Source organism: Gadus macrocephalus, chromosome 11 (genome assembly GCF_031168955.1).
Source record: "Gadus macrocephalus chromosome 11, ASM3116895v1".
Taxonomy (NCBI): domain Eukaryota; kingdom Metazoa; phylum Chordata; class Actinopteri; order Gadiformes; family Gadidae; genus Gadus; species Gadus macrocephalus.
This window is the reverse complement of record NC_082392.1, coordinates 15,742,048-15,768,547: the sequence shown is the minus strand read 5'-3', so window position 1 is coordinate 15,768,547 and position 26,500 is coordinate 15,742,048. Positions and strand designations below refer to the sequence as shown.

The 26,500-nt window shown below is 42.6% G+C and overlaps 3 protein-coding genes across 6 annotated transcripts; 2 read left to right on the top strand and 1 right to left on the bottom strand.

Moving 5' to 3' along the window:
• The first annotated feature begins 900 nt into the window (after window positions 1-900).
• On the top strand, window positions 901-9,636 carry sybu (syntabulin (syntaxin-interacting)). 2 transcript variants are annotated; one of them, XM_060064924.1, is made up of 8 exons: window positions 901-1,081; window positions 3,908-3,953; window positions 4,142-4,328; window positions 4,570-4,716; window positions 5,749-5,842; window positions 5,931-6,107; window positions 7,194-7,349; window positions 7,824-9,636. In XM_060064924.1, exons 2-8 carry the CDS (start codon window positions 3,930-3,932, stop codon window positions 9,004-9,006), a joined length of 1,968 nt encoding a protein of 655 aa, XP_059920907.1. In that variant the 5' UTR covers window positions 901-1,081; window positions 3,908-3,929; the 3' UTR covers window positions 9,007-9,636. The 2 variants fall into 2 exon arrangements, with proteins under 2 accessions (XP_059920907.1, XP_059920909.1); XM_060064926.1 differs by lacking the exons at window positions 901-1,081; window positions 3,908-3,953; window positions 4,142-4,328; window positions 4,570-4,716 and adding an exon at window positions 5,189-5,398.
• A 2,092-nt stretch (window positions 9,637-11,728) lies between these two features.
• On the bottom strand, window positions 11,729-14,832 carry ebag9 (estrogen receptor binding site associated antigen 9). 3 transcript variants are annotated; one of them, XM_060064929.1, is made up of 7 exons: window positions 14,614-14,832; window positions 13,908-14,002; window positions 13,739-13,820; window positions 13,360-13,515; window positions 13,022-13,132; window positions 12,487-12,578; window positions 11,729-12,314 (listed from the first exon to the last, which is right to left on the bottom strand). In XM_060064929.1, exons 2-7 carry the CDS (start codon window positions 13,988-13,990, stop codon window positions 12,197-12,199), a joined length of 642 nt encoding a protein of 213 aa, XP_059920912.1. In that variant the 5' UTR covers window positions 13,991-14,002; window positions 14,614-14,832; the 3' UTR covers window positions 11,729-12,196. The 3 variants fall into 3 exon arrangements, with proteins under 3 accessions (XP_059920912.1, XP_059920914.1, XP_059920913.1); XM_060064931.1 differs by having other exon boundaries at window positions 14,502-14,626; XM_060064930.1 differs by having other exon boundaries at window positions 14,253-14,625.
• A 621-nt stretch (window positions 14,833-15,453) lies between these two features.
• On the top strand, window positions 15,454-26,307 carry ttk (ttk protein kinase). The gene is made up of 23 exons (XM_060064923.1): window positions 15,454-15,581; window positions 15,967-16,054; window positions 16,411-16,633; window positions 16,775-16,881; window positions 16,976-17,101; window positions 17,234-17,339; window positions 17,430-17,514; window positions 17,625-17,734; window positions 17,821-17,908; window positions 20,080-20,185; window positions 20,455-20,677; window positions 20,777-20,883; window positions 21,473-22,001; window positions 22,156-22,279; window positions 22,623-22,715; window positions 23,090-23,247; window positions 23,479-23,630; window positions 23,721-23,845; window positions 24,049-24,123; window positions 24,215-24,391; window positions 24,615-24,711; window positions 24,834-24,916; window positions 25,041-26,307. The coding sequence occupies exons 2-23, from the start codon at window positions 15,967-15,969 to the stop codon at window positions 25,125-25,127; spliced, it is 3,069 nt and encodes a 1,022-aa protein (XP_059920906.1). The 5' UTR covers window positions 15,454-15,581; the 3' UTR covers window positions 25,128-26,307.
• Window positions 26,308-26,500: the final 193 nt, after the last annotated feature.

Sequence of the window (26,500 nt, the reverse complement as noted above, 5' to 3'; positions counted from 1 at the left end):
TACTTCATTTTTATTTGAGGCATGGTAAGCCTGCCTCATGTACAAAGACTGGTCCGGGTAAATAAACGACCTAAATTGTCCTGCCATTGCGTGAGATTGACAATATATTTCCACCAGAGGGCAGTGCCAACAGAACACAAGGAAGGATCAGCGGTGCTCCAAAGTTCTTTGATTTCTACTTATTTAGGCTGCAGTCCATGCTTGAGATCTTGAATGGATTTTCTTCATCGCTGGAGATTTGAACACTAACATATAAGATAATGATATCATAACCATATAATAACCATGTGACCCTCGATATTGCGCTCACTGGATATTAGCCAATATTTGTCTGTTATTTGTACGCAAGCCGTGTAGCTTCCGATTAGCTTCCAGCCATTTATCATTTCATAACCATCGAGAGGTCCACGGGCGGTTTATATAACTGATGTCAGTAAGATGTTCTTTCATGCTATTAGACAGAGATATCAAACATCGTGCATGATTATTTCATGTTGAACCCTGCATGGACAAGTTTAGATTGAATCGGTCATACTCATGACGGTGCGGTGCCACACACTACAAATATGACCAATGACGCAATCCATGAGTAAGGTCTTTTGACGACCTGGTTTCCGAATTTGTCCTCTAGCTTTTGGAGCATGGATTACCATTAACGTGTTGCATTATTTAAATTGTTTTGTGTAACTGTTGTCAATGCAGTTCTCGTAATGCATTGAAAAGTGAATGTTTCCATGTGAAAAATTCCATCCTCTCGATGGCTATGAAATTATAGATGGCTGGAAGCTACTCGGAAGCAGAGAGAAGAGAGGAGAGGAGAGGCGAGGGTTAACCATGTCTGTGTTATGTAACCGTCTTGGGGTGGTGGTGGTGGTAGTCATCATATCCCACGTCGCTCGTCGTGCGCCGTCATAGGTCTGTTCTGGCTGCCCTGCTCTTGTACTGCCTGTGCCTGCACACACCAGCCTCAGCTCGACATCAATACAACGAGCAGTGTGTGTGCATGTCGGTCTCGGCGATTCATCCCTGATCAATGCGCGCATCCCTTAAGACTCGCGTGGGATTTTCAACCAACACCCAGGCAAGATTTTGATTTAAATGACAATCGTTTGATTTTATAAATCTATCTCTGTGTTTGTCTTATCGAATCAAATACGCATCTTATTCTATGGGGTTGTTGTTGTTGTTGTTGTTGTTGTTGTTGTTGTAGTTGTTGTTATTGTTGCCGTTGTTGTTGTTTTTCATCAGTAAAAGACAAATATTACCCTGCCATGATCACATATAATATAAGGGCATTTAACGTTGAAACAGTGATTGACACTAAGATATGTGTTTCCAACGTGGCGCAGTTAAAATAGCCTCCCAGGCGGGGCGGGTGCAGATGAAGTTTGAACATATGTGTTTTCAGCACCACCAGTCGCTGGACAGCACCCACACTGTTGGGCTGTGTATAGCACATGCCAATCATTTAACATTGGATAGAAAGGACCAACGTTTTACAGTATGGACAAACAAATATAGGAAGGTACTAAGATAATGTCCGATTAGGGTTTTAGTTTTCCCCTTTTTTTTAAGGATGATTTTATGTTCATTAGTGATCAATGATCACTAATATGATGACGATGCAAACATTTTTACCTCAATACTGTTAAATACAAAGGTACCAATTTACATTAGTGTCAATTGTACGGTGCAATCATACATGTCGTAAGCAATGTAACAACCTGAAACAACATGTTAAATGAAATTATTATATGTAAAGAAGAGCATAACCCCAACCATTACCAATGTGTATTTACGTGCTAATCCGTAACATTACAACCTAATAAGTGCAGGCTGTAACATGTTACATCCCTTACTACACAGTACCTAATTGTGTTGTTACATTGTACAGGACACATACATGTAACGTGGAACTTAACATGTAATGTAAAGTGTAGCCAATATCAATGCGGTATGCAAGTGGTTGGCCATTCAAGACTAGATGTAAGTATTCCATTCCAGATTAATACATTTAGTAAAGTAAATTCAAAGGGATTTGGAATGCACTTTGTGGCCAGTTTAGCTCCTAAACATGACTGAGAAAAGTGTGAATCCTTGTGAATTGCAGCTAAGGCAAGCAGGGTTAAGCTAAGGCTGTGACTCAGCTCAGGGTATCCAATCAACATTGACTGGAGTCAAGCGGATAGTCCGCCTAAAAGACCACATGGATTACGTAATCCTTCTTCATCAGCTTTAGCCAGGACCAAGAGGCAAGGGTGCCCCCATCGCTGCCCCAGAGGCAGAAGTTTCCCGCTGTAGAAAGTCAAATTAAAACAACATGAATACTAGCGATTCTTTGTAGCAGACATATGCCTATGTATGCTTTAAGTATACATAGGCATATTTCTGTTTCAAAGAATCATTTAGAATCAAGGGAAGAAAAATGCATATCTCGATTCAGAAAAAGTCAGTATTCCTATCTCTTATGTGTTATTCTCTTATTCTCAGCTCTATTGGCTCCAAATATATTTACATTTAAGCCGCTTGATACCATCGACCTCCGCTGATGTATTTATAATAATAAGAATAACCTTTTAAGGATAAACCCACACCGTGTGCAAAGGATTTGCCCTGAATCCCCCCTTTGAGTTGTTGAGTCAGTTTCTGCTGTCCTCCTGTTGCTAAGTCAGTTGCTAGGGCATGGTTTGGGGTGTTCAGTACTGGCTGTGAATAATCTAAGGCGGTGGGCCAGTGTGCAAGGCAGCAATACAAGAACAACCACGAGAACACGTCTGATGGTCTCCTCTTATCTGCTTACGGAAACGCAGACCGTAGGAAAAGGCAGTGAAGCGCATTGTCAAGAGTATGACTTTAATCTGGGCTGGTCGAGGTGTTATTAGCAAGGGTTCTCTGATTCCTGTACAGTCATCTTTCAGAAGCTTCCCAGCTAAAGTAGAATAATATTTAAGCTACCAGGCAGTCAAATCCTTTCCATCAATTAGCATGTCTCTGAAGGATTTGTAAAGGAGCGTAACCAAGGCACAGGAATACAAAATACGAAAGAGTATGTAAAACGATCACCATCAAAGCGTTCAGAAGTGATGGCTCAGATTTGCAGATGACATCATACCGGCCTTAGGGTTGTGTATGCGATGGGGGGGGGGGGGGAGAACTACCATGCTTACATAACATAGTGCCTTGAATGCTGAGAGGCGTCGTGTACAACACGTTAAAGGAAGTGGAGCACTTGTACAGAAACCATTCAAGCCTGAAATAAAAGAGTGAATTATTCAGTCCTTTTATGACTGAACTCATTTATAAATACATACAACATCTACATGAACAGATGTTGTGTTACTTTTTCTAAGTGTATTCATCTTTTAACAATCATTATTGTGGATCATTGTATAGACCAATTCCATATGAGTCTGAGTATTTATACTGCGATGGAAGTAGTTCTTGATGTGAGTAAAGAAACAAGGAATTTCCCCTTGTATCCCTTTTTCGAACACCTGCTGTTGCACTTTATTTTGGGTCATGTTTATTATACTTAATTAAAAAGTTGTTGTTTTTCCCTCGGTGGGGGGGGGGGGGGGGGGGGGGGGTCGGAGATCTCGCCTAGGGTGCTAGGAGGGCCAGAAACGCCACCGGCTGGGAGCTGAAATGGAAGCACAATGAGTTCACTTGTCGTTCCTGAGCAGGGTGCACACGTCACAGGATGCGTTGACCGCGGTGCGGTCATTGTTGGACGAGGGCTTGTACCATCTGTGCCAGGCGAGCACATTGGCGCGGTGGATCTCAGACTCCATTTAGTCAAGCCTTTTCATGACTCCACCGAACACAGCCTGAGCAATGCACGTTCACAGAGTGCAGGCACTCATCATCAGTAGCATAATCATAATGGTTGTGTATTCAATCCCTATAGGAACCACGCTGTTTGAACCACAATGGGACCCTTCCAGGAATATGAGGTGTGTTTATGTTAAGTCTCATTCAATGTATTGAATCGATTTCTGATTCTGAATTGCTAAGCAAAAAGTCCTCACTCTATTCAAATTATTCCTCAATGAGGAAAACCTTGCATTGTCACCATTTACGATTGGTTCTAATCCAGGCTCACGTTTGTGTACTTTGTTGTTGTTGTTATTGTTTTTAACAGGAAAAGAAGTCGCCAGAGAAAGGAAGTCCCCGGAGTCGTATTCCCCGCCTGGTCCTCCATCCCTTCCGGCCCAAGGATCAAGGGTCTCCTGTGTCGGAGTCCCCCACCTCAGAGGAGGAGGGGAAGGACTGCGACCTGAGCTCTGACCGCTCCAAAAGAACCATCAGTACCAACAGCTTCTGCTCCGGTGAGACCTCCATCCACATCCAGCCCCCTCTGAACACCAGATAACCACGTTGACACACACAAATACTCAACAGGAAAACACAGAAGTACAAGCAGATTACGCGTGCAGACATTTCTCTTTAAGAGCCTGAAGGCAGTTCCTCGCTATCACTGTCTGTGTGCCTGTGTACTGTGTACGATGACAGCGGCTGCCCCACTGCTCAGACCCCTGTACATGTACCCCCCCTCCAAAACCCCGCCAGGCTCAGAGCAAGGTACCACTGGGTCTCCCCCTCCCAAGCGCCAGCCCGTCGTGAAGAAGGTGAGGCTGATGGCGGAGAGGAGTGCCGAGCGGGCCGGGGCTACCCGCCACCAGCGCCATCAGAGGCCCGCCGCCACGGCAGCCAAAGGTGAAGAAATGGATGGAGGGTTTGGGATGTGTTTTGTGTTTGTGAAACGAGAATGAACAGAGATAAGTTAACCATGGGAATACTTGATGTTGGTTTGTTTGACCTCATTTTGGTCATTTATTCTGTTTTATAATACGTTAAAGTAGATTTTATTTTTAATGCTTTGGTTGACGGCATTTATGTGCAGCATCGGTTGTATGTAAGCTATTTCCTAATACTTACCACAAATCCATACAATAATAGCTGTTTATTTCACACATGTCGACACATTGTAGGGAAGGTAAAGCAGTATTGTGATGAAATTGAGTTTGTATCTGTGTATCTGTGATTGTCCAACCATTTTGAGTCAATATTTAATTTTCCAAATGCAATTACTTGGAATATCTGAAGTTGGATAGCAGATGAAATTACACTGTCATGAAAAACAAGATGCTAGACCTGACACAAAAAAATTATATTCCCTATATATCAGCAACCGATCTGAAGTAACCTGATTGGTTGAGGAAAATGTTCAGTGCTTAGCCAATTAGGCTGATTACCTGGAGTTTACTTCTGTGAAAGCAGACCTCTAGAGCAGATCAGTTTAATAACAAAGTATTGATGATCGATTATCTTTTCACTGTTCTGTTTTGCACACTCACCAGCACTATGGTTTTATCTAATGACAAAAGCTGCTATTCAGGTAAGGTGTGTCTTTGCATTGATGCTTACTCAGCTGTGATCTAGGTAGTTCTAAACTTGATATTTGATACACTCGATAAATTATAAATGACTGCTAGGGTCCTTGGCAGAAAGGTGAGGCAAACTTGAAATGAAACTAGCCACTTGCATGAGCTACGGAAATTATACTCCCGAAAAGTTGCTCCTTAAATGTCCAAGATAAGATACACCGTTGTTGGCAAATGTTGGGGTGTAAAGACATCCAGAGCCTACCACCAGGTCCAGGCTGTGTACATTAAGGTCCAGGCGAGCTGGGTTGTTAACAATGTGGTCAGGCAGCTGGCTCACGAGGTCATCCTGTCGCCCCTGCAGGGAGCGAGGCAGACTTCAGCTCCTCCAGCAGCGCACGGAGCCTGAAGAAGACGAGCGGGATCCCGAGCCTGGCTGGGAAGAAGACCCCTCGCAGGCATGTGTCTGACGAGCTCCTAACCCCACTCCATACTAGCTGCTCTGGCCCGGCATTCTAGCAAATTGGTACCCCGTTTCTTTTTCAGGTCTTCCTCATCAAGTCGGACCACTCGCACAAGACTGCTGCCATTGTTCAAGCCGGCAGGTAGCCCCATAGCCAATCAGGACTCCGAGCTCTTCGCCCCCTACAAGACACCGAGCAGGGCCTGCGCCTCCACCACCACCACAAGCAGCAGCAGCAGCAACTTCAGCCCCGTCCCCAGGTGCTCACACACTTGCCGTCACGACGCAGTAACGGTTATAATGAATATGGAAGGCAAGCGGTCGTTATGTCAGACGGGGCCTGAAATGGCATGATGTCATTGTTTGTTTTCTGTTTTAATCCCAAGCCTTCTCCTTCCTGCTTTTCCCTCTAAAGTAGAGCACATTGTGCGTGGGTGCAGTGCAGCACAAGCCGAAGGGGGTCGTGTGCGTGGGTGTTGGGGATTAGGATGGTTTCCCACATCCCCTCAGCACATCTGACTGGGATTATATCAGATTATGGAGAATTTATTGGGACAAATGTCTGGGTTTTGTCCGCGGTTGTTGACCCAAGCGACTGGGTTTGTAGTTTGAAATGTGTACTCGTGATAATTGTTTTTTACTCAATTTTTTTTTAGGGAAGTGGGAGTAGAAAGGATTATAAATATTTCAGTGGATGGCTAATGGAACTGAACTTGCTGCATTTCAACGCAATGTTTTTCAGCCTTGTAATTCCCGTCTGGGAGATCGTCCTGTATAGTCGCCTCTTTTTTTTTTTCTCTCATGAGCCGTGTTCTGAAAGGTTGGGCTATTTCTGGCATGGATGTAGAACACTCCACGGGCAGCACATTTTGCAAGGTTGCTGTGATGAAGGGAAAGAGGCTCGCTCCTTTCTTTAGCTTGTTGGCCAAATCCACCCCGCCCCTCAATAGTAAAGTTTATTTTGAAGCTTCAATTGGCTTTATTTAATCTGCAGTTAATACTTGGTGTGTGTGTGTGTGTGTGTGTGTGTGTGTGTGTGTGTGTGTGTGTGTGTGTGTGTGTGTGTGTGTGTGTGTGTGTGTGTGTGTGTGTGTGTGTGTGTGTGTGTGTGTGTGTGTGTGTGTGTGTGTGTGTGTGTGTGTGTGTGTCGCCCTTTCAGAGTTAAAGAGTCAGTCAATGCTATGCTCTTGATTTGGAATAGCTGTGAATGCTCGCAACAAGCTAACGTGGCGTTTAATGTTTCACATCCAACACAACTAATTAACGCATTCCTTCTGAACAGCACAATCCAATCTAGTTCCTCATTGTCATGCTGCCAATCTGATACACATTGGTTCTCGCATCAGGCGGGTGAGACTGGGTCGCTACCACTCCTGTGGAGACAACCATGGCATCATGGCCCCTCAACCCGAGCAGTACCTCACTCCTCTGCAGCAGAAGGAGGTGAACATCAGACACCTGAAGACCAAGCTAATAGAGTCGGAGACCATCATTCATGACAGGTGGGTTAGTTCAAGTGCTTGCAGCCGTAAACTCTAAATATTTATTTCACGATGTATAGGATTTCCCTACGGATAAGACCCGTCATCATCCATAGCATGTCATGAATTGACAACCAATACCTTTTGCTGAAGGTGCTGTAGGTATTTCTGATTGAAAAACTATCAGATTCTGTTTCTGGTTCACTGCGCCTCCCTCTGGATGAGACTATTTAGATTCGAGGCGACTCCCGGTTTATTTGTGACAAATCATTGGTTTCATGGAGGTGCGTGAAATGAAATGCTTCTCAATGAAAGTGAGGGAGTAGAAAAGGAGGGCAACGTTTTTTTTTTGTTTGTTTTTTACAAAGTTGCCCTATTCTGCACCCTTTACAACTCTCAAATCTTGCCTACAGCAGCTTTAACCATATGAATCCATGAGGATTCCTTTAGGAATGTTGTGTATACTCTATTGGTGTGTTTACAATGTCTTTTTAGAGAGGCTGACGTAGACGAGCTGAAATCCCAATTGGAAAGGATGCGCGAGGACTGGATCGAGGAGGAGTGCCATCGCGTGGAGGCGCAGCTGTCCCTGAAGGAAGCCCGCAAAGAAATCAGGCAACTGCGTCAGGTGGTGGAGACCATGAAGAGCAGCCTCATGGAGAAGGACAAGGGGATCCAGAAGTACTTCATCGACATCAACATCCAGAATCGGAAGCTGGAGTCCCTGCTGCAGAGTATGGAGCTGGCCCAGAGCGGATCCAACCTCATGGACGACCAGAGCATGGACTTCCTGTGTGACATGCCCGATGGCGATGTGAAGGCCAAGCTTGAGGAGGAAGTTGGGGAGGCATTGGGAGACCAGGCGGCTGAGCAAATGGCAGACAGTGGGCTGCTGCTGAACGATGAGATGGCCAACAGAGAGGACATTTTGGAGCGGGTCTTGATGTCCACCGCTGTGGATTTCAATCAGGACATTAGCTGCAAGTTGAGGCCCGGGGAGGGTCCCAGAGTGTCCACACTGCTGGAGGAAGATAAGCTGGTGGATAAATCAAATGCGCCCACAGCCGTCCTGAAGAATCCCTTCTCCGTTGCTGACATGAGAACGTCCCGTTCAAAGGAACCTCCCAAGGCTGAGAACAAGGAAATGCAGACGGAGATAACGCCTGCGTCTCAAGACCTCCAGGCTCTGCTCCTTCAGCTCCTAAAGCTGCATGGGGGAATGGTGGGAGATGCCTCTGTCAGCCGGCCAGGAGATGCAGACCTTCTCACCCCTTTTCCCTTACCTGCCCATGCCACCACCACCACCACCACCACCACCACCGACTTCACGGACTGCACACCAAGCCCTGGCCCCGCAGAGAGCCCCGAAAGCTGGACTGATTCCGGGTTGTGCTCCGCCGCGGAGCCTGCAGAGGGTCCCAGGTTCATGGAGGAGCTGGACTTCGATGTCTGCGAGGGGGGCCCTAGGGAGGCGCCCGAGTTGGGCACTGAGGTTAAGCGCTACTGGAGCAAAAGCTTTCTGGTTGATCTGGTGGCCGTGGCGGCCCCCGTGCTGCCAACAGTGGCATGGCTCTACTCGCGACATGGTGTGGACGGAAGTGCTCCGGTGTGCAACATCGCTGCCCTGATCCGGGGCTGTTGCATTATGGGATTGCACTCGCTCCGCCATGTCGCATAGAGACCAGATGTCTCTTTCGCTCCTCCCTACCGCATGCACACACCCAACATTCTGCTAAAGCACTTCAGCAATTCTGCTACATCATCCATGTTTTGATTTCTCATTAGATTTATGATCATGCAGTCATGTTCCACCACTGTAACGTTGCACTACTGCCTGATTGAGGCACACTTATCACACATAGGGTATTTATATTGGGTGGTGTTTAAAGCGTTTCATTTGTCTTTTGTTTGTGTAATTTAAATGTATAAATATGAATCATCAGGGTAGATGGTATTGATGTCCAATATTTTTCCTTGTATTAAGCTATTTAATTGATCCCCAAAGTGCTATGATGTATAAGCTTTAGGAGGTGGAGATGAATGTTTAATAGCGTTTGCGTTGGATGATTGGATTTTTGTTTTATTGCTCTAAAGGAAACCTTGAACCTTCAGCCAAAGCTTTAATGTGAAATCACTGTTAGTTGTGTGATCGTCGTTTTCTCCTGTGGAGGTGGGCTTTGTACACTTCATGGTGTATTGGAAATATGTTCCCTTAAAAGCAACTTACACTGGTAATGTGCCTGAGCGATGTGCAATACTGACACCTATGTCCTTGTGTATTTATTATTATTAAAGCATGATAACCGCATCCATGTATTTTGTGGTCTTTTTTTCAAATTGCCTCAGCTCAAACTGAAAGCAATTGAAAGTAAAAGTACTTGAGACTGTAAGCAACAGCAGCAGCTATAATCCCAACCTCCCGGTCTATACAAGTCTTCATTCACATGAATTAATCAACAACATATCCTCGGCATACTGAGTGCACCGAACACAATTCTTATGAATGTGCAGGTTATGTAACCGATTTGTCATGCATCCCTTTCCATCCACGTCCCTGGGGCTACCTCGCAGACTGAGTGCATGTCTTCCACTTTACTGGAACCTCTCTGGTTATGTCAAACCGTGTTCCAGATCCTCAAGCGAGGGAGGGACGCGGGGGGGCAAACAGGGAACAAAACTAGGTCTGCAACAGTGCCCTTGTGTTTTTGCAATGTCAAGCCACCCATAATGGATCTTATTAGATGGGATGTCTGAATCAGTGGTGTTTGCATTAATATCCACTGCCTTTGGGTTAATAATTCGAGTGAATTTTGTCTGGTTAGGAGTAGGCCTTTGTCCCCTGTCAAGCCACGTGGGTATCTCTTGGGTTGCATTACCATGATGTAACAGACTTATCAACCCAGGCAGATGTAGTCTCTGCAGTGCAGTTTATAAAAAGCTGGAATGTAGAGGGGATTCAAAAATGGGTGTCTTTTAATTCCCCACCTGGATAAGAAGTTAATACTTTTCTAAGACTTTGACAAAGAATCAAAAAGTTGTGTCCAGAAACTCATTCAACACATGCAACGTTCAAATATAAGGTATGCTAACTCAAAGAAAGTTGAGGTGATGAAATGTGACATTATTTTGTGTTTGAACAAACGTGCGTTATAGGGCTTTATAGGTCTTTCAGAGTATTTGTTTTTGATGTTCAACTGATCGGGGGTCACTGCTACAGGATTAGTGGTTATCCACCACTGTTGGTCCTTTTATTTAAACTGAACTGCACCTGAACACTCCTTGGCAAGCTAGAGTGCTCTCTAACAGATGGTGGAGACGGCAGTGCAGGAGCCTATACTTTGAGCCTATATATTGGAAACATTGTCCTGAGGGGACCTCTAGAAATGGCAGTTTGCAAAGTATTCAGCCTTTAGCAATTGGTGTATAGCCATGCATTATTGATGCAATTCTTTACTCTCCTTAATCATGCCCAATGGACAGACTTGTAATCGTTAATCTATTAAACATGCAGTTTTCCATGGTGATTGGTTTGGGAAGAATATAATCCAAATAAAGACCTTAACCCCATTTAGTTTCTCATGAAACCATCTTTTTTTTTTTACAGAAGTAGGGCAGTACTTCAATAAAGATAGACATAACCTATTGCCCGAAACACAAGCACAACATTATTTCCAAGGACTAATTTTAATAAATTACCTTTATTCATACCTTTGGAGGACATATCAAAGGTATTGTAAGAACATTGTTTACATTTCTAACTCCAAACTCAACATTCAGACCATTATTCAGACAACTGACACAAGGTAAATTTCCCTTGACAGTTCAACTGTTCAATCTCAAGGCATCAATTTGAGATTATTTATTCTAGGGTATTGATTGCGTGGTCAGACCTTGGGTTTTCAGATTGCAGGCCATAATTATGAAAATTGCAGTTTTGGGATCTTGAGAACACAGAAATGAAATAACATGTTCAGAGATCCCAACCTTACCCAAATCTATGTCTTCAAATAAGTAAAAAGGCAAAGAGATAATGCGTTGTGATAACCTAGCACGATTGTATGACAATTTGGTAATTTATTTGATAGCAGTTCAGTAGTTATGCGATTACCATAGGAACCCATAGGAAATGTTGAATTATGCAAATTCGATCATAGTTATCAAGGTTCTCATAATTAAAAAATGAATTTTGACTAAATGTCCATACTGAATTCCATGTTTCTACAGGCTACACTACAAATAGATACATTAAATATCTATCGACTAGAAAATGTGTTTAAACAAATATATTAAATAAAAGGCAAGCAAAAGGAATGCAACACTGGTATACAGTGAACCTTGACCAGTTATAAATAACACAAAGTAAACAATAATAAGGTGATCCTTTTCATTACGAGACTCCATGAGCGTTTATAGGTAGTTTATTTACATCTGGGCCATTGAATAAGTAGAACAGTTCCCTTGAGTTATGTGGATGAAATTGGCATCTACTCAGTGTGTCATCTAATCATTTATTAAAGTTTTTTTTGTAACCCTCAATGAATTTGCTGTAAAAAAGAAAATGACAAAAGGGAATCCAACAAAAATAAAACAATAAAATAGCATTGCCATGGCACAAATTGTACTGAAGGTGTACCAACGTGAACCATTGACCTCCTGTCCCCACGACAATGACAGGCATGGTTCCAATGGCTTCTAGTGGACGGACAGAGCAGCGAGAGGGACGACTGTAGGGGTTTTCAGGAGCTTCTGTCCCGACAGTGATTCTGCTTGATGTAATAAGCATGGGACAGCAAGTAACAATTTAAATACAGTGTCTTTCCCCAAGCTGCGCTTCGTCCCCCGGCTCGAAACTGAGCATTCCCAAAGTGTTACGAGAGCTTCACCGCGATTTTCTGATCCTTCTTCATCATCCGCTGCGCGTCTTTTTCAATCTTCTTCCTCTGCTGTTCCATGGTACGCTTTTCCCTCTCTGCCATCTTCTGTTGTCTGTTTTAGAGCAGCAGAAAAAGCAACAGACAAATGAAAGCGATGCCGCATAATATCCACAGAGGACAGCAGGCATCATTGTGCGGTGTCCTTCTTCCCACCACTGCCATCTGCTGGTCATTACTTAACTGACATGCTGTTGCTGATCATACTTTATCTATTAATCCATTACCTGAGAACCTCTTCTGCCTCCCAGGCGGCCTCAGACTCATCTTCCCAGGCGTTAGCGTCCCCCTGCCAGGTGTCCATCTCCCCCAGCTCAGCCTGGTGAACACATGTTTGATGAAAGAACTGTACTTCAGGTTCAGTTTGATTGAAAGACAGCATTTCATGGAGATTTACGCTTGAGTCAATTAGCAAAATCGGTTTTATGGTTTCCTGTGATTAAATCAAGCTCAAATCCAATATAAATGAGTGTGGACTACAAATAGATCAGAAGCTCTTATTTAGCATAACTAGTTGATACATTTAAATACATAAAAAAGGTATTTAAAGATCTCAGCTATAATGAATGATTACATACAAAACAAGTCGAGTTGTATTTATTGGAAAATATTAAAAATGTCTAACTATTTAATTTAACAAGTGAGCAATGAAAATAGTTTTTTGTATAGGAAAAATTAACCCCTAATCAAATACACTTCAGAGTATCAGCTGTAACAGAGAGAGCCTAGATCCCAAGCCAGGTGGCCAGGACCAACACTCACCGAGGGCTGGATGAAGGACATCATGTCCTGCGTGGCTGCCAGTCTGCTGGAGAAACCTGCCGAGCCGTCTGGCACCAGGTAGTTCAAGGGCTCCCTCTTCTTTAGCACTATCTGGAAATGTTGGAGAGAGGAGAAATACATCGATTCAAAATATAATCTATCCATACACACACTATACAAATCAACATGAAGGAACACTTCATATACGCTTTAAAACTCTGTATAAGAGGGGAACTTGACATTTCATTGTACTGATTTAAATTGCTGTAGTTGAAGCTAATTGATGCTGCACGATGCCGGAATGCATTTTGGATTGTAAGGGCAGCTGGTTGGCAAACCTTTTGTGTTTTCCTGATGGTGGGGGTCATGTCTTTGAAGTAGTCAGGCTCATTGTCTGCATCTTCGGCAGAGGGAGAAACGTTCCCGTTGCCACCCTCAATCTTGATACTAGTCGGAGCATCTTCATCCCATGAACTCCACTCCTCTATCTCTGGCTGCCTCACGACAAGTTAAAACGAAGAATTACGGAGAATAAACAAAATCAGTAGGTAAAAGAAAACATGGGACATTGAAAAATATGTAAATAATATATTACTGCGGAATATAAAACACCATCTAGGCTAAATATTAGATTAATTCAAAGGATGTTTCATCTTAATGATTACCCAGTCACAGACGTTCTGTACAGGACTGTTATTGAACAAAACATTGACAGACCTGTTTCGTTCCAGAGGAAGGGAAGTCCACAGTAGTTGGTAGTGTTATTTGATCACCACTGAGTTTGCGTCCCCTTCCAGTCCTGTAGCAGAATAACAAATGAACCAATTCAATGTACAGTTGATGCTATACAACTAACAATCATCTTATAAAGTTATAGATAGCTTACCTGCATATCAACCGTTTGAAGAAGGAGAGTAAGCTGGCTATACATGTGCAGATCTTGAAAAGGCGGAACTGAGTGATGGCCATGATGAACTTATTCTGTGGTGAAATAAGAAGGAGAAACATTAGAAATGGGTTCAAACTGATAAATAGCATTTTCTCCGCTACCACAACTTGAATACAGGCGACATCTTGAGGGAATGCTAATTTAGACTTTTAGTGAAATCAGGGATATGGATGAAGCCTTTAGCGTTATTTAAACCATGAACCTAAATAAACAGTGCATTTAATGGTTGAACAGCTGCGTCCATTGACAAGATCAATGTACAACATCAACACATGTGCTCACCATACACAACGCCCAAGTACAATATTCAGGAGAGATGCTTTGGTTTCTTCCGTGGGTGTCAGATGCACTTTAAGACACCAAAACTGTTCATTTATTTAGCTAATCTTAGCTTGCTAGCCTTTCTCGCCAGATAACCATTATCTTAATCCCTCGCGTTGTCTCCATGAAATGACGCGTTCACAATAATTGAGGTGTAACGCTGCACATCACGACAATGTGTGGAACAGCTGTTTAAACCGATGAGATTACATGATAAAGGTACAATCTGCAGTTTCTCTTCCACTATCCCGTGGCTGCCATCTTTGAGCTGGGATGCATCCGAACACGGAAGTGCAGCAGAAGCGTGTTCACTGAGCCTTACCGCTAGAGAGACACGGCTGAGAGAGGATCCTGAATTATAGCGTTATCCCAGTGTACCACAGCGCAATTTCCGGTCTTTCGCTCCCTATGAGATGTATAGGCCAGGTAACTGTCGCTTGAGCGAGAAGAATAACAACATGACACGAATGACAACAACATGGAAGGTAATATTTAGGTTTTGATTAAAAAAGTTACTAGGCAATAGCCAAAACATGTAACAGAACGAAAACGGATGTGCTTCTATAGAAAGACACTCCCTCTCGCCCCTTAACCCATGTAACTGAAGTCACGCCCTCGCTTCTTCTGTTTTGGGGAGTCCCGTACTGACGGGACGGTTCTCCCGTGATGAAGGCCATCCATGGGAGATACATTTTCTGCAGTTTCTGTCGCTATAACAGACACAAACCCTGTATACCAGACACAATCTGTAGCCGCAGATGACGAAATTGGCCACTATAACCGAACATTTTACATAGGTGACACCACCGACATGCAAAAATAAAAAATAAGAAAAGAAAATATCTTATCTGGTTGTTTGAAAATGTAATTCAGAAATTCTCGATCATATCTGCCAGGAGGCAACAAACAAACCAACCAATAGGGCTTGTACATCACGACTAACGTCACAACGGCCGCCTCTACCTCAGAGCTTTTTTTTAGAGAGAATAGCTAAATAGCTCTGCTCTATCTTGGAGGAATTGGAGTCCTAGTTAATATGCATGTTGTAAAAAAATAATAATCTTGTTTTAGTAACTAGATCGTACATTTTTTGTCATTACTGTAAGACATTGTTCTGTTGGAAACTGTCACATCGGTTCTCTTAACCAACCATAGCAGAGCCGAGCGGATAAAGGGAGACCAAGCCAATCAAACGCAGTTTAGGGCGTGTCCTGAGGAAAGTGGCAAGTTTGAAAACTGGATAAACAGACATTTGAAAAGACTTCTGCCGAGGTTACAAACCGTAAAACCGTAAGACGCGATGATAACATTTGAGTCCAGATTACATAATATGGAATATATATCATAACAAGTGTTTAATCTTAAATGGTTTAATGTATATCAATGTGCTTTTGAGATGTTTTCGGAAGCTAATTTAGCTAAGCTAACGTTAGCACGATGCTAGTTTTACTTCTCCAAGACGTGCCTCATAGTGTTCTGATCTGCGAATAAACTCCCCGGAAATACTTTATAAACTTGACATGATCCACATGCCAGCCACTGACAATGCAATTGCAGACGAGTCTAGGTGTTTTCTTATATTTTTTCATTCACGTGTTGTTACTATACCCAATGCAGCACTGTTAGTTTCTGATGTGTGTGTTGATGTAGTAATTACAGACCCTTCAAATTTCAGATGGAGGAAGAGGAACACACTGACCGTGAGCAGCAGCGTGCCATGTTTTTTAGAAAACTAGACAAATTAAAGAAGAATCTTAACGAAGGTGAATATGATGGAGGTCCCCAAAGCACTTTTAGGGTCTTTCTTGAGAACACATAACATGTTAAGTGATCCCACCCCCATTGCATACATTACTTAGTCTTCAAACAAGTAAAGAGGAAGAGATACATTTATTTGTGATCTTATAGTACGGTTGTATGGTAGCAGCAGCTATCAATTCTTTTTAGAAAATTTGACAAAATAAAGAAACTTAATGAAGGTGAATATGATGGAGGCCCCTAAGCTGCCACTGAAGGTGGTTTAGCTGTTGTTGTTGTTAAGAAGCGGAATAAATTCAGTAAGGATCAATGTGTTTTAAGTAGAATACACTTTCCTGAACATCTTCCGCTTGTTTTACAGATGACACTGACAATATTAACCAGGTCATTGGTTCAAATTCTCCTGAATCTTGCCTGACATTCCTACTGGACCTGGAGAAAAAGAGTGACCCCAATTTGGACCATAACCATCTTACCCGACTGCTGGATTTTCATACCAGGGTGTTCTCTAGTTTACCAATGCGAAAGCACTGTCTAAATGAAAGCTATGCAAGATTGCTGGTTAGGTATGCCGAGCTGGAAGCGTAAGTACCCAGAGAGATTACCTAAATGCCATGTCATTTCTTTACAGTTTCCTTGTTAGATATGAAAAAGCAAAGGAAGTTAGTAAGATATTCGTTACTACCAATATATTTTCTGTTTATGTGTCTATTTTATTCCATTAGAATACAAGATGTCAATGAAGCAGAAGCCCATTTCATTGTGGCAACATCTCACAGCCAGAACTTTGCGTTTGTCCACATTGCTTATGCAAACTTTGAACACGCTCAAGGTAATGTATTTCATTGTTTTAAATACTGTAAAATTAACCTAGTTGTCTTGAGAATATCTAATCTAGGTCAATATTGTCCATTTGATATCACTAGGCAACACAAGGAAATCCATTAACATTTTGCTAAAAGCTATGGAACTGAATGCAAAACCCAAAGACTTGCTGGCTCTTGTGCTAAAGAAACTTCAAAAAACAACAGTGGATAAAGAAAACCTCCAAGGTAGATTTTTGATGTGTAACACTTCTTTATTAACAATGGACTTGCATCCTTCTGTGAAATTTAACTGCAAAATATCAACACAGTATCTGATATTTCTTGTGTGGTTTATTTTTCACAATGAAACATCCTCAGTGAATACTTTCAATGAACCTGTTCAACGTGGCTCTGAATATGAAAAAATGGGCAGCAAATCAGACGGTACAGGAGAATTTCAGCTGTCCAGTAATTTGGGTTCAGGGTAAGGTTTAAATGAAAATAATCTAGCTCACTTGTCTTAGTATTTTTGGAATACACTGTATTATGATGCATTTTCTTACCTTGCCCCCAGGACAGAATATTCCTGCCCATCATCAGATGATCAACATCCTGGGTGGAGGTCAGGCTCTCACCACAAGAGAACTGGTCTTGGCTTGGTGAGTCTTTGGCGATTTTCTTTGCAAAAAATAAACATGATCTCTTTATTCTACTTTATTCTATATTATGTTTAATACTAAGGTCCTTTTACTTATTCTTTGTAAATCAGCCAGGGAGAGTCCCTATCATTCCTTATCCTATCGCTGAGCTGGGCAGTGATGATGGCGAAGGGAATTCTTCAAGGAAAAGTGATGCATTCATCCCAAACAGCTTGTCAAGGTGGTTCATTATGTGTCTAACTTGCACATAAATCAACTAGTTTTGGAAAACGTGTCTTGAATTTTTGGTCCCTCATATTGTTTCAGGCAAACTTCTGGTTCGAGTTCCAGTGCCATGGGTACCCTAACATCTGCCAAAAAATTTACAGTAGGCGGAGATTTCCTGAACTTCAAAGTGAGTCCTCACCTAATTTATGACTGCTACTGACCAGTTGTCTCCAACTGCTATGATAACATTTTCCTCAACACTTTTGTATAAATAAAGGGGACATATTATGAAAACAGCACTTTTTCTGGGATTTGGGGTGGTGTTGTGGGTATATGGTGCTCCCACACGCATACAAACTTTGAAATAAGTCGTACACGATTTTTTGAGTGAGATGCGCATTTCTGGAAGCAGCCCGCCTCCAGCTATCAAACAAGCGAGTCAGTTTCGGCGCCCCCTCCTACGTAGGAAGGGGGCACATTTGAATATTACCTCCCACTTCCCCACTCCCCTCCAATCAGAGCCTCGCTAAGATTTTTTGGACCAGCGGACAAGCAGCTCCGGTGGTGGGAACTCGGCGGTAGCCCGGCAGCTCAGCTCCGGGAGTAGCTCCAGGAAGGGATTGCACTCCCGGAGCTGAGCTGCCGGACTGCCGCCGAGCTACCCCAGCCGGAGCTGCTCGACCGCTGGAGCTGCCACCTAGCTTCGGCGCCAATTTCAGCTCCCGGAGTACACCGCCGGAGCTGCCGGACTGCAGCCGGACGTTTTCGACGGCGGCCAGACTGCAGTCCGGCAGCTCCGGCGCGGGCAGCTCGGAGGCAGTCCGGCAGCTCAGCTCCCTTTTCTTCTCCATGTCGCGGTTCATGGACTTCAGAGAGCCAATGCCAAAGTTCCTTCCCCCCAATTATTCTCAACCATGGCCGAGATATCCCCAAATACCAGTCTTTACTTGTGGAAGTACCAGAGACGTCAGTCAGTCTTTATTATTCATAATATCATCCGAGCCGCACATAGCTTTTGGCCGTGATATAAGATAGATTATATAAATACCCGTATATAATATTATTATTATGTTATATTATATTATATAGATATACAGCTCCAGGAGTCAGCAAACGGCAACAATCCCTTCTCCTCCATGCTGTGGTTCAGTCTGACAGCTCATTGGTCAATGGGCAGCAGCTCATTTGCATCAATGCTACAGACACCAGAAACCGCGCATTCTGAAGGGACTGAAACAGAGGGGAATAGCGGTAGACGATTTTTTTCCTAAAAGCTATTTCCAGCAAACAGCTTAAAAAACATGATTTCTGGATCTCAAATGCTATGTTTACTTGTTGGGAAAACACCATAATATGTCTCCTTTAACTAAGGGTGTCAAAATTGATATGTTGGTTAACATTTTGTCCTTTTCCAACTAATAAACTTGGAATATAAGCACTGTATACATTCTTTCTAATGGTGTGCATCTCTCTTTAATAGGACGATCCGATACATATCTACATACATGTGCTACGATACGATTCAGGGACGAAACATTTTAATATGGAACGATTAGATTAGATTAAATGTCCTAACGTTCCGGTGCGATTTGATGAGATATGAATCAATCTGATAGATACAATATTCGTTTAACGTGAACACATCAATTTTCTATTATTTGAAATAAGCCTTCTATAAAAGAGACATTGCCTACTTTCAAATATATAGGTAAAGGGACCGTGGAATCTTAAGTTTTTATATTTCTTTATGGCATGGGGAAAAAATGGAAGACACATTTATACATTTAGAACTACATGTCTATTTATTTGTTTATTTATAGACTTGATCGCTGTCCTACACAATAAAAACAAAATTAGCAAAGCTTTTGTCAATATTCCCCTCCTTATAAGACCTAAAGAACTTCCACACGTTTGATTTCAGATTCGCTGGTGCACTGAAAATCGTTTCACCGTTTTCTGACATATGGCTGTTATTTGCACACTCACACCTCCGGTTGATCCCTGCTTACGAGACGCAGGGCGCACGTGGAGACACGGGGCGCGCAACGAGATATACACCCAAACACACACGCGGATCCGCCCGCTTCCTTAAGTTTCATTTCCCGGATATGTATGGAAACGGAAGGCAATTTGTTGACTTTCTTGATCTCAGGCTGAAGCTTTACTCAACCGATTCGCAACGTTTAAATCGGTGCATCGACAGTTACTTGCTCATTTTAAATCGATTCAGAGACCCACGTATCGATGTAGTCGCATCTGTGTTAATCCAACCAGATACCGATTTGTATCGGTGAATCGTTTCAGCCCTAATTCTTTCTATGCGAAATTCCCCTTCATGACATACGTCTATTTCGCTAGCGCCCTGATGTGAGTCCAGAGATGCAGTGTTGGAAAGACCAGGCCTCAGTGGACTCCACCCCCCCCTTCCACAGACAGGGGCGCGGCAACGGGTCAAGAATGGAAGGTACACCCAAGAAACATGGCATGTCGCACGTGAAGGCATGAAAACGTAGATCAGACAGGTCTCCGTTACACCAAAATGTTTCAGATATATAATATGCAGCACCATAACAGGAGTTCTAGGTACTTGGCATGCTGTAAACAGTACTCTTTTTTTGGGGTGGGGTTTAATGATGAGAAGAACATGGCATTTGTCGAATGAGAAACGGGCATGAAATTGTCTCTAAACAATGCATTCATCTTCTTCCCCCCCCATAATCTCCCCTCTGAAAGACATCACATTGACTTTTAATCAGATGGTCAGCTCAAATTCTCCAAAATCCTGTTGGGATTATTTGCTGAAACTGGAGAAGACTGGCAACCCACAGACAGACCGCACGCTCCTGACTCAACTCAAGGACTGCTATGCTAAAGTATTCTCCAGACTGCCAATTGAACAGTACACCAAGAACGAGAGCTATGCCAAGATACTAGTCAGATATGCAGAACTCAAGGGGTGAGTGTAAGAAGAAATCATGTTTGCTATATTTATGTTTTCTTTTGTACAATTTTTTTACATCCTTGGTTGGTTGTTTTTTTCTTTCTTTTTCTAAAGGATTGAAGACTCAGATGACGCAAAGGACCATTTCATAGTTGCAAGATCCAACTGCAAATACTTTGCCTTTGTTCACATCGCACATGCACAGTTTGAAGCCTCTCAAGGTATAATTTATAATTTGTCATTTTATAAAATCATGACAGAATTAACTAGAAATGTTGCAGCATGTGCAATTTCTGAAGAAAATGGGTGTGGTTGCATGAGCCAATTCATAGTATGCCCGTTATTCCGTGAGCATGCAAAGTCTAGTAAGGCTGATGAGCAAGCACGGCGAGTTTCAATTTCCTGGGCCATTAATTGTTAATTAACCAAAGCGGCAATGTGACGTAAATTTACAGCTATCAACAAAAAAGTAGCACATTACCTAAGGGGAATGGACTCACCAAATTGTAGGTTCCTGGGGTTCTTGGAAAACTATTGGAGACCTCCTTAACTTCCGGTCTACATATGCTACAATTGAATACGACAAATCTCGGGTGTTCAGGTTTGGACTGGTTGATTATAGCGTAAAAAAAAAGAATATCTGCTTGGAATCTAAAAGTAGACTGTACAACGATATATGCTAGACTTTTGGTAGTGCTTTGCTACGGTAGGAGTAGGTAATTACGCGCAATTACTTAATTGTGAGAGATAAGGCATTTGTTTAATTACCCCGCTGTCATTTCTCATGCTCTCTTCCCATCCCCTTTTCAGGCAACATCAAAAAAGCAACATCAATTCTGTCGAACGCCCAGGCACTAAACGCAAAGCCACCCAGGCTTCTTGAGTTGGCGCTGCAAAACCTTAAGGCCGGGGCAAAGAGGCTCGTACCAAAAGAAGAAGAGGACGAACAGTCCCCGGTTGGGGTCCAGTTCCAGAGTCAGGGTCTATCAGGTTTTATACCTCGACCGCTGGACTCCATCCCCATACCCGCCCTCCATGTTCCCATACCCGCCCTCCATGTTCCCATACCCGCCCTCCATGTTCCCATACCCGCCCTCCATGTTCCCATACCCGCCCTCCATGTTCCAATACCCGCCCTCCATGTTCCCACACCTGTCCTCCCTATTCCCACACCTGTCCTCCCTATTCCCACACCTGTCCTCCCTATTCCCACACCTTTCCTCCCTATTCCCACACCTGTCCTCCCTATCCCCACGCCTACCCTCCCTATCCCATCCAGAATACACCCATCCATGGTCTGGCAGACTCCCAATAACCAGAGGGAGCCCTATGCAAACAGGTAACTGCTATGCTGATGGATCCTAGTTCTGTCCCTTCACTAGGATTTAAATTATACCTTGGTGGTTTATTTGAAAGTAATGGTTTATTACTTTCTAGCTGTGATGCCAGCTTGCTTTCTCTGCAAAGCTTTCAATGAGTTCTCTCTTCTACAGCTTTGTCACTCCTAGTGTAAGGAAGGACCCACCTGATGTGGCTTTCTCAGCATCGCAGAGTGCATGCGCGGCCCGACCACCCTCCACCCCTGTAAACCAGGTGTCATATTCACACATCCAACAGGTAAACCCTATTCCTATCTCCCATCATGTGTACCACACGCTATGTTTGCTCGCTATTTTCTATGAAGGAGAGTACTGCTTCATACAGACTTCCAAGTCCATGAAGAATATGCGGAAAGGTTAGACCATTGGTCCTGGATTTGGCTAAATTTAGGAAATGGTCCAATTTCCCCCGATTATTTTGCTTAAATGCATAGAGTTGATGTTGCGGATGCGGACCGAAAAAAGCAAGTGTCACGGTTCCCCTTTATGGTGCGTCTACATTGTTGTCTATAGGGTATTTATTTAGGACATTGCTTTTGTGTTTACGTTATTTTGGCTAACTGGTTATGTTCAATTTTCAGAATGTCATGAAGGCTCTATCAAACGAATCAATCACCATTAAAGGCAAAGAGTACTTCATCCTAAAGATGATTGGCCAAGGTGGATCCAGCAAGGTAACGGTGGTCTAGGATCTGCACAAAACTGTTCACATTGTGAATGCCTCAAATATTTCCTATCTGACTTTTATTGTACTGCTACAAAAAATGTTGGATAATGCAACAATGCACCTCGCCATCCACTGCACACCATAACCCTGTACATAAGTGTGAAAAGATCAGTAGTTGTTCTCGTACATCAAATCACCAGCTAAGATGTCAGAGATATGAGACCCCTCCATGGTGACAATCTGCCTCAGAAAATGTTGTCCCAAATCCACAAATCCTTATTTGTGACTGCAGAATGAGACATTGTAACCTAGTTATAGTGTCCTATAATATATCATCCAGGCTGGTGTCATTGAGGTTATTAATTGATCGTATATTTTTAGGTTTACCAGGTCCTGGACCACAAGAAGCAGTTGTACGCAGTGAAGTGTGTGAACCTTGAGGAGGCTGACCCCCAGACCGTGGAGAGCTACAAGAATGAGATTGAGCATCTGATGCGCCTACAGCAGTTCAGTGACCAAATCATCAAGCTGTATGACTAGTGAGTCATCGGCCCAAACTGAAGTTCCTCTCTGTAGAGTCCAGCTAGACACTTTTTGTAATTTACATAACATCCTGCTAGGTCCGTTGTTGATAACTGTTATCAACTGTTATCAACGCAACAATGGACAGTTGTATTGTATGTATGGGCTGTGTGTCGAAAGTGAACTTTCTGAACTGCCTTATGCAGGCAGGGAACCTGATTGAGTGAATCTGTTCTACTTCACCACAGTGAAATAACCGACCGCTACATCTACATGCTGATGGAGTGTGGGAACCTGGACCTGAACACTTGGCTACGGAACCGCAAGAAGGTCCTCCCGCTGGAGAGGAAGTTCTACTGGAAGAACATGCTGGAGGCGGTCCACACCATCCACAGCCACGGTAGCGTTCCCGTCGCTCCCGTTGTCAAACATTTAGTTGACAATTTATTCACGTCACTCATTCCGGATTGTTTTTGTCTTTGCCACGCAGGAATCATCCACAGTGACTTGAAGCCTGCCAATTTTGTCATTGTGAACGCCTCCCTGAAGCTGATTGACTTTGGCATCGCCAACAGCATCCAACCAGATGTAACAAGCATCATGAAGGACTCTCAAGTAATGCTTCATCCTGATTAACATGCATGTAAAGTGCAGTGACTATTTAAAATGCTGCTTTTAACTTTAGTTATTTAAGTCTCGCAAATCCCAAACTTTAAAAAAGTCATGCAAAGTTTAAGATTTAAAAAACAAAACAGCTGACCTACGATGCAAAACGGCAACAATTTCAAGCATTTTACTTTCATCCTATCCCAACACAGGTAGGAACCCTGAACTACATGCCCCCTGAAGCGATTAAAGATACGTCATCCCAACCTGGGAAAGCCAGCTCTAAGGTGCATAATAATATATCACATGCTAAGACATTGTTCAGAAAGCCTCACTATGCGGGATACCTTACATATTTCTTCCTTTGTACTGTTTTAGATCAGTCCGAAAGGTGATGTGTGGTCACTTGGCTGCATACTGTACTGCATGACCTATAGACGCACCCCTTTCCAAAGTATAACCAATCAGATCGCCAAGCTGCAAGCCATCATTGATCCCTCTCACAAGATTGAATTTCCTGACATTGCGGAGCGGGATCTGCTGGACGTGTTGAAGGTAATGGGATACAAATGCATGGAATCTGGGAGCCCAGGGTGTAAAAAGATAATTGTTCTAGAGACGTTCAGTATACCATGCTTTCAAAAGCATGTTTAACATTCATGTTTTAAAAAGCTTTCACTCAACTCTACACAGTCACAGTAAGATCATGAGGTCATACACAATATTAGTTTGACATGGAGGAGGTTGACAATACATGTGGTTTGTTTTCGGCTACCAGAGATGCTTGGTTCGTAACCCAAGGGAGCGGATCTCTATTGCGGAGCTTCTGGAGCATGCATACCTGCAGCTTGATTCCCAGCCGTCACCTGAGACAAGTACCTAACTCACAAACATGCATAATTGACATTAACATGAAGCTTGTTTAATGCTGCTTTTCCAAACTGCCGGTACCAAATGAAACCCGCTTCAATCTTTGTTTGATTGTTTATTTTGTTAGGACTTCCGAATAGTGATTTGGAAAGAATCCTGACGGAACTGGCAGCACTCAACTCTCCCAACAGCATTGTCAGAGCTGCTAATGTAAGTGTAACTCCAAACGGACACTAGCTTGCATTGAACACTTAAGACTTGCACAACGTCACTAACTTTTGTCTTCTTTTTTTGGCACAACTTATACGTAAATTTCTCACTGTTTTTTCCTTAGAACCTGGCAAAGATGTGCAACAGTGGCAGAAGGCTGGACGTGGCCGAGTGTGTAAAGTCATCCAGCCAACTATCTTGGAAGATGTGATATTTTTTGGTGCACTTTTCTTTTTTTTTCTACTTAGCTCATTCTCTGTAAATTTATATCAAAGACATTATATCTAGTAGGTTGCGTTTCTAACGTCCATTTTTTTTCATTTCTTTTTTTCATTGATATAACTTTTCTGCTCTTAACTTTTTTACCTTCTTCCTCCTCATTGCTGCAAAGTATAGTTCCAACTTACCATAATGTATTCAGCCCGCACTATTTCTTCAAATTATTCAAAACGGAAAGTTTTCTTACATCCTGTGATAAGTAACCACATATTTAAATAAACATACTTTGTTTATTTTATTTGCCGATTTTCTAAAGTGAAATTGAATGCACATAGTATCAGTGTATTTCTAAATGGAAGTGTTTGATTAAACTACACATTTTATTTTTATTTTGTGATGTATAAATAAACGCTAATATTTTCTCAGTTCAAAAGCTAAGTAAGGCAAGGCAAGGCAACTTTATTTATATAGCACTTTTCATACACAAGGCAGACTCAAAGTGCTTCACATATAAACATTGTCATACAATAAAATAAAATAATAGATAAGTAAAAGAAAACATAATATGCAAAGAAATGGGTAAAATAGAAAGTTAAAAAGGCATTTTAATATTAGAAAATAAAGGCAAAGTTAAAAAAAAGCTTTTTAGAAAGTGCAATGTATTTAAGATTTAGCAGAAAGCTAAAGCATTCATAAAAGTCTTCAGTCTTGTTTTAAAGGTGCACAGAGTTGGGGCAAATCCTCTGGGAGTTTATTCCAGCTATTTGTTGCATAGTAACTAAATCCTGCTTTCCCATGTTTCGTGTTTACTCTGGGAATAATTAACAGATTGGTCTCCGAGGATCTTAGTGGTCTAGAATGCTTATGTAGTGGAAGCATATCAGTTAAATATTTTGGGCCTAAACCATGTAGGGATTTGTAGGTTAGCAACATGATTTTAAAATCAATTCTCTGACCTACAGGAAGCCAATGTAACGATTTCAGAATTGGTGTAATATGTTCAAATTTTTTGGTCTTTGTTAGAACTCTAGCAGCAGCATTCTGAACAAGCTGAAGCTTCCTCAGTTTGTTTTGGGAGACCTGTAAGGAGACCATTGCAGTAATCAAGCTTACTAGTGATAAAGGCATGTACACGTTTTTGTAAGTAAATGCACAATGTTGAAAGAAGCCAACCAGAATGGAAGATTGTCACTCAAAGAAACGACTTGGACAACTGTATTTTGGGCATGCTGGTCGTTTTGTTTGTGAAGGGGTTTATTGTCTCTCCAATGTAGCATACCTTTTCTGCTGCTTCCACCCCCGTTGAAGGCCAATCACAGGAGGCTCCCTCGCCTCCAGGCTCTGATTGGATGGCTGGATGATTAC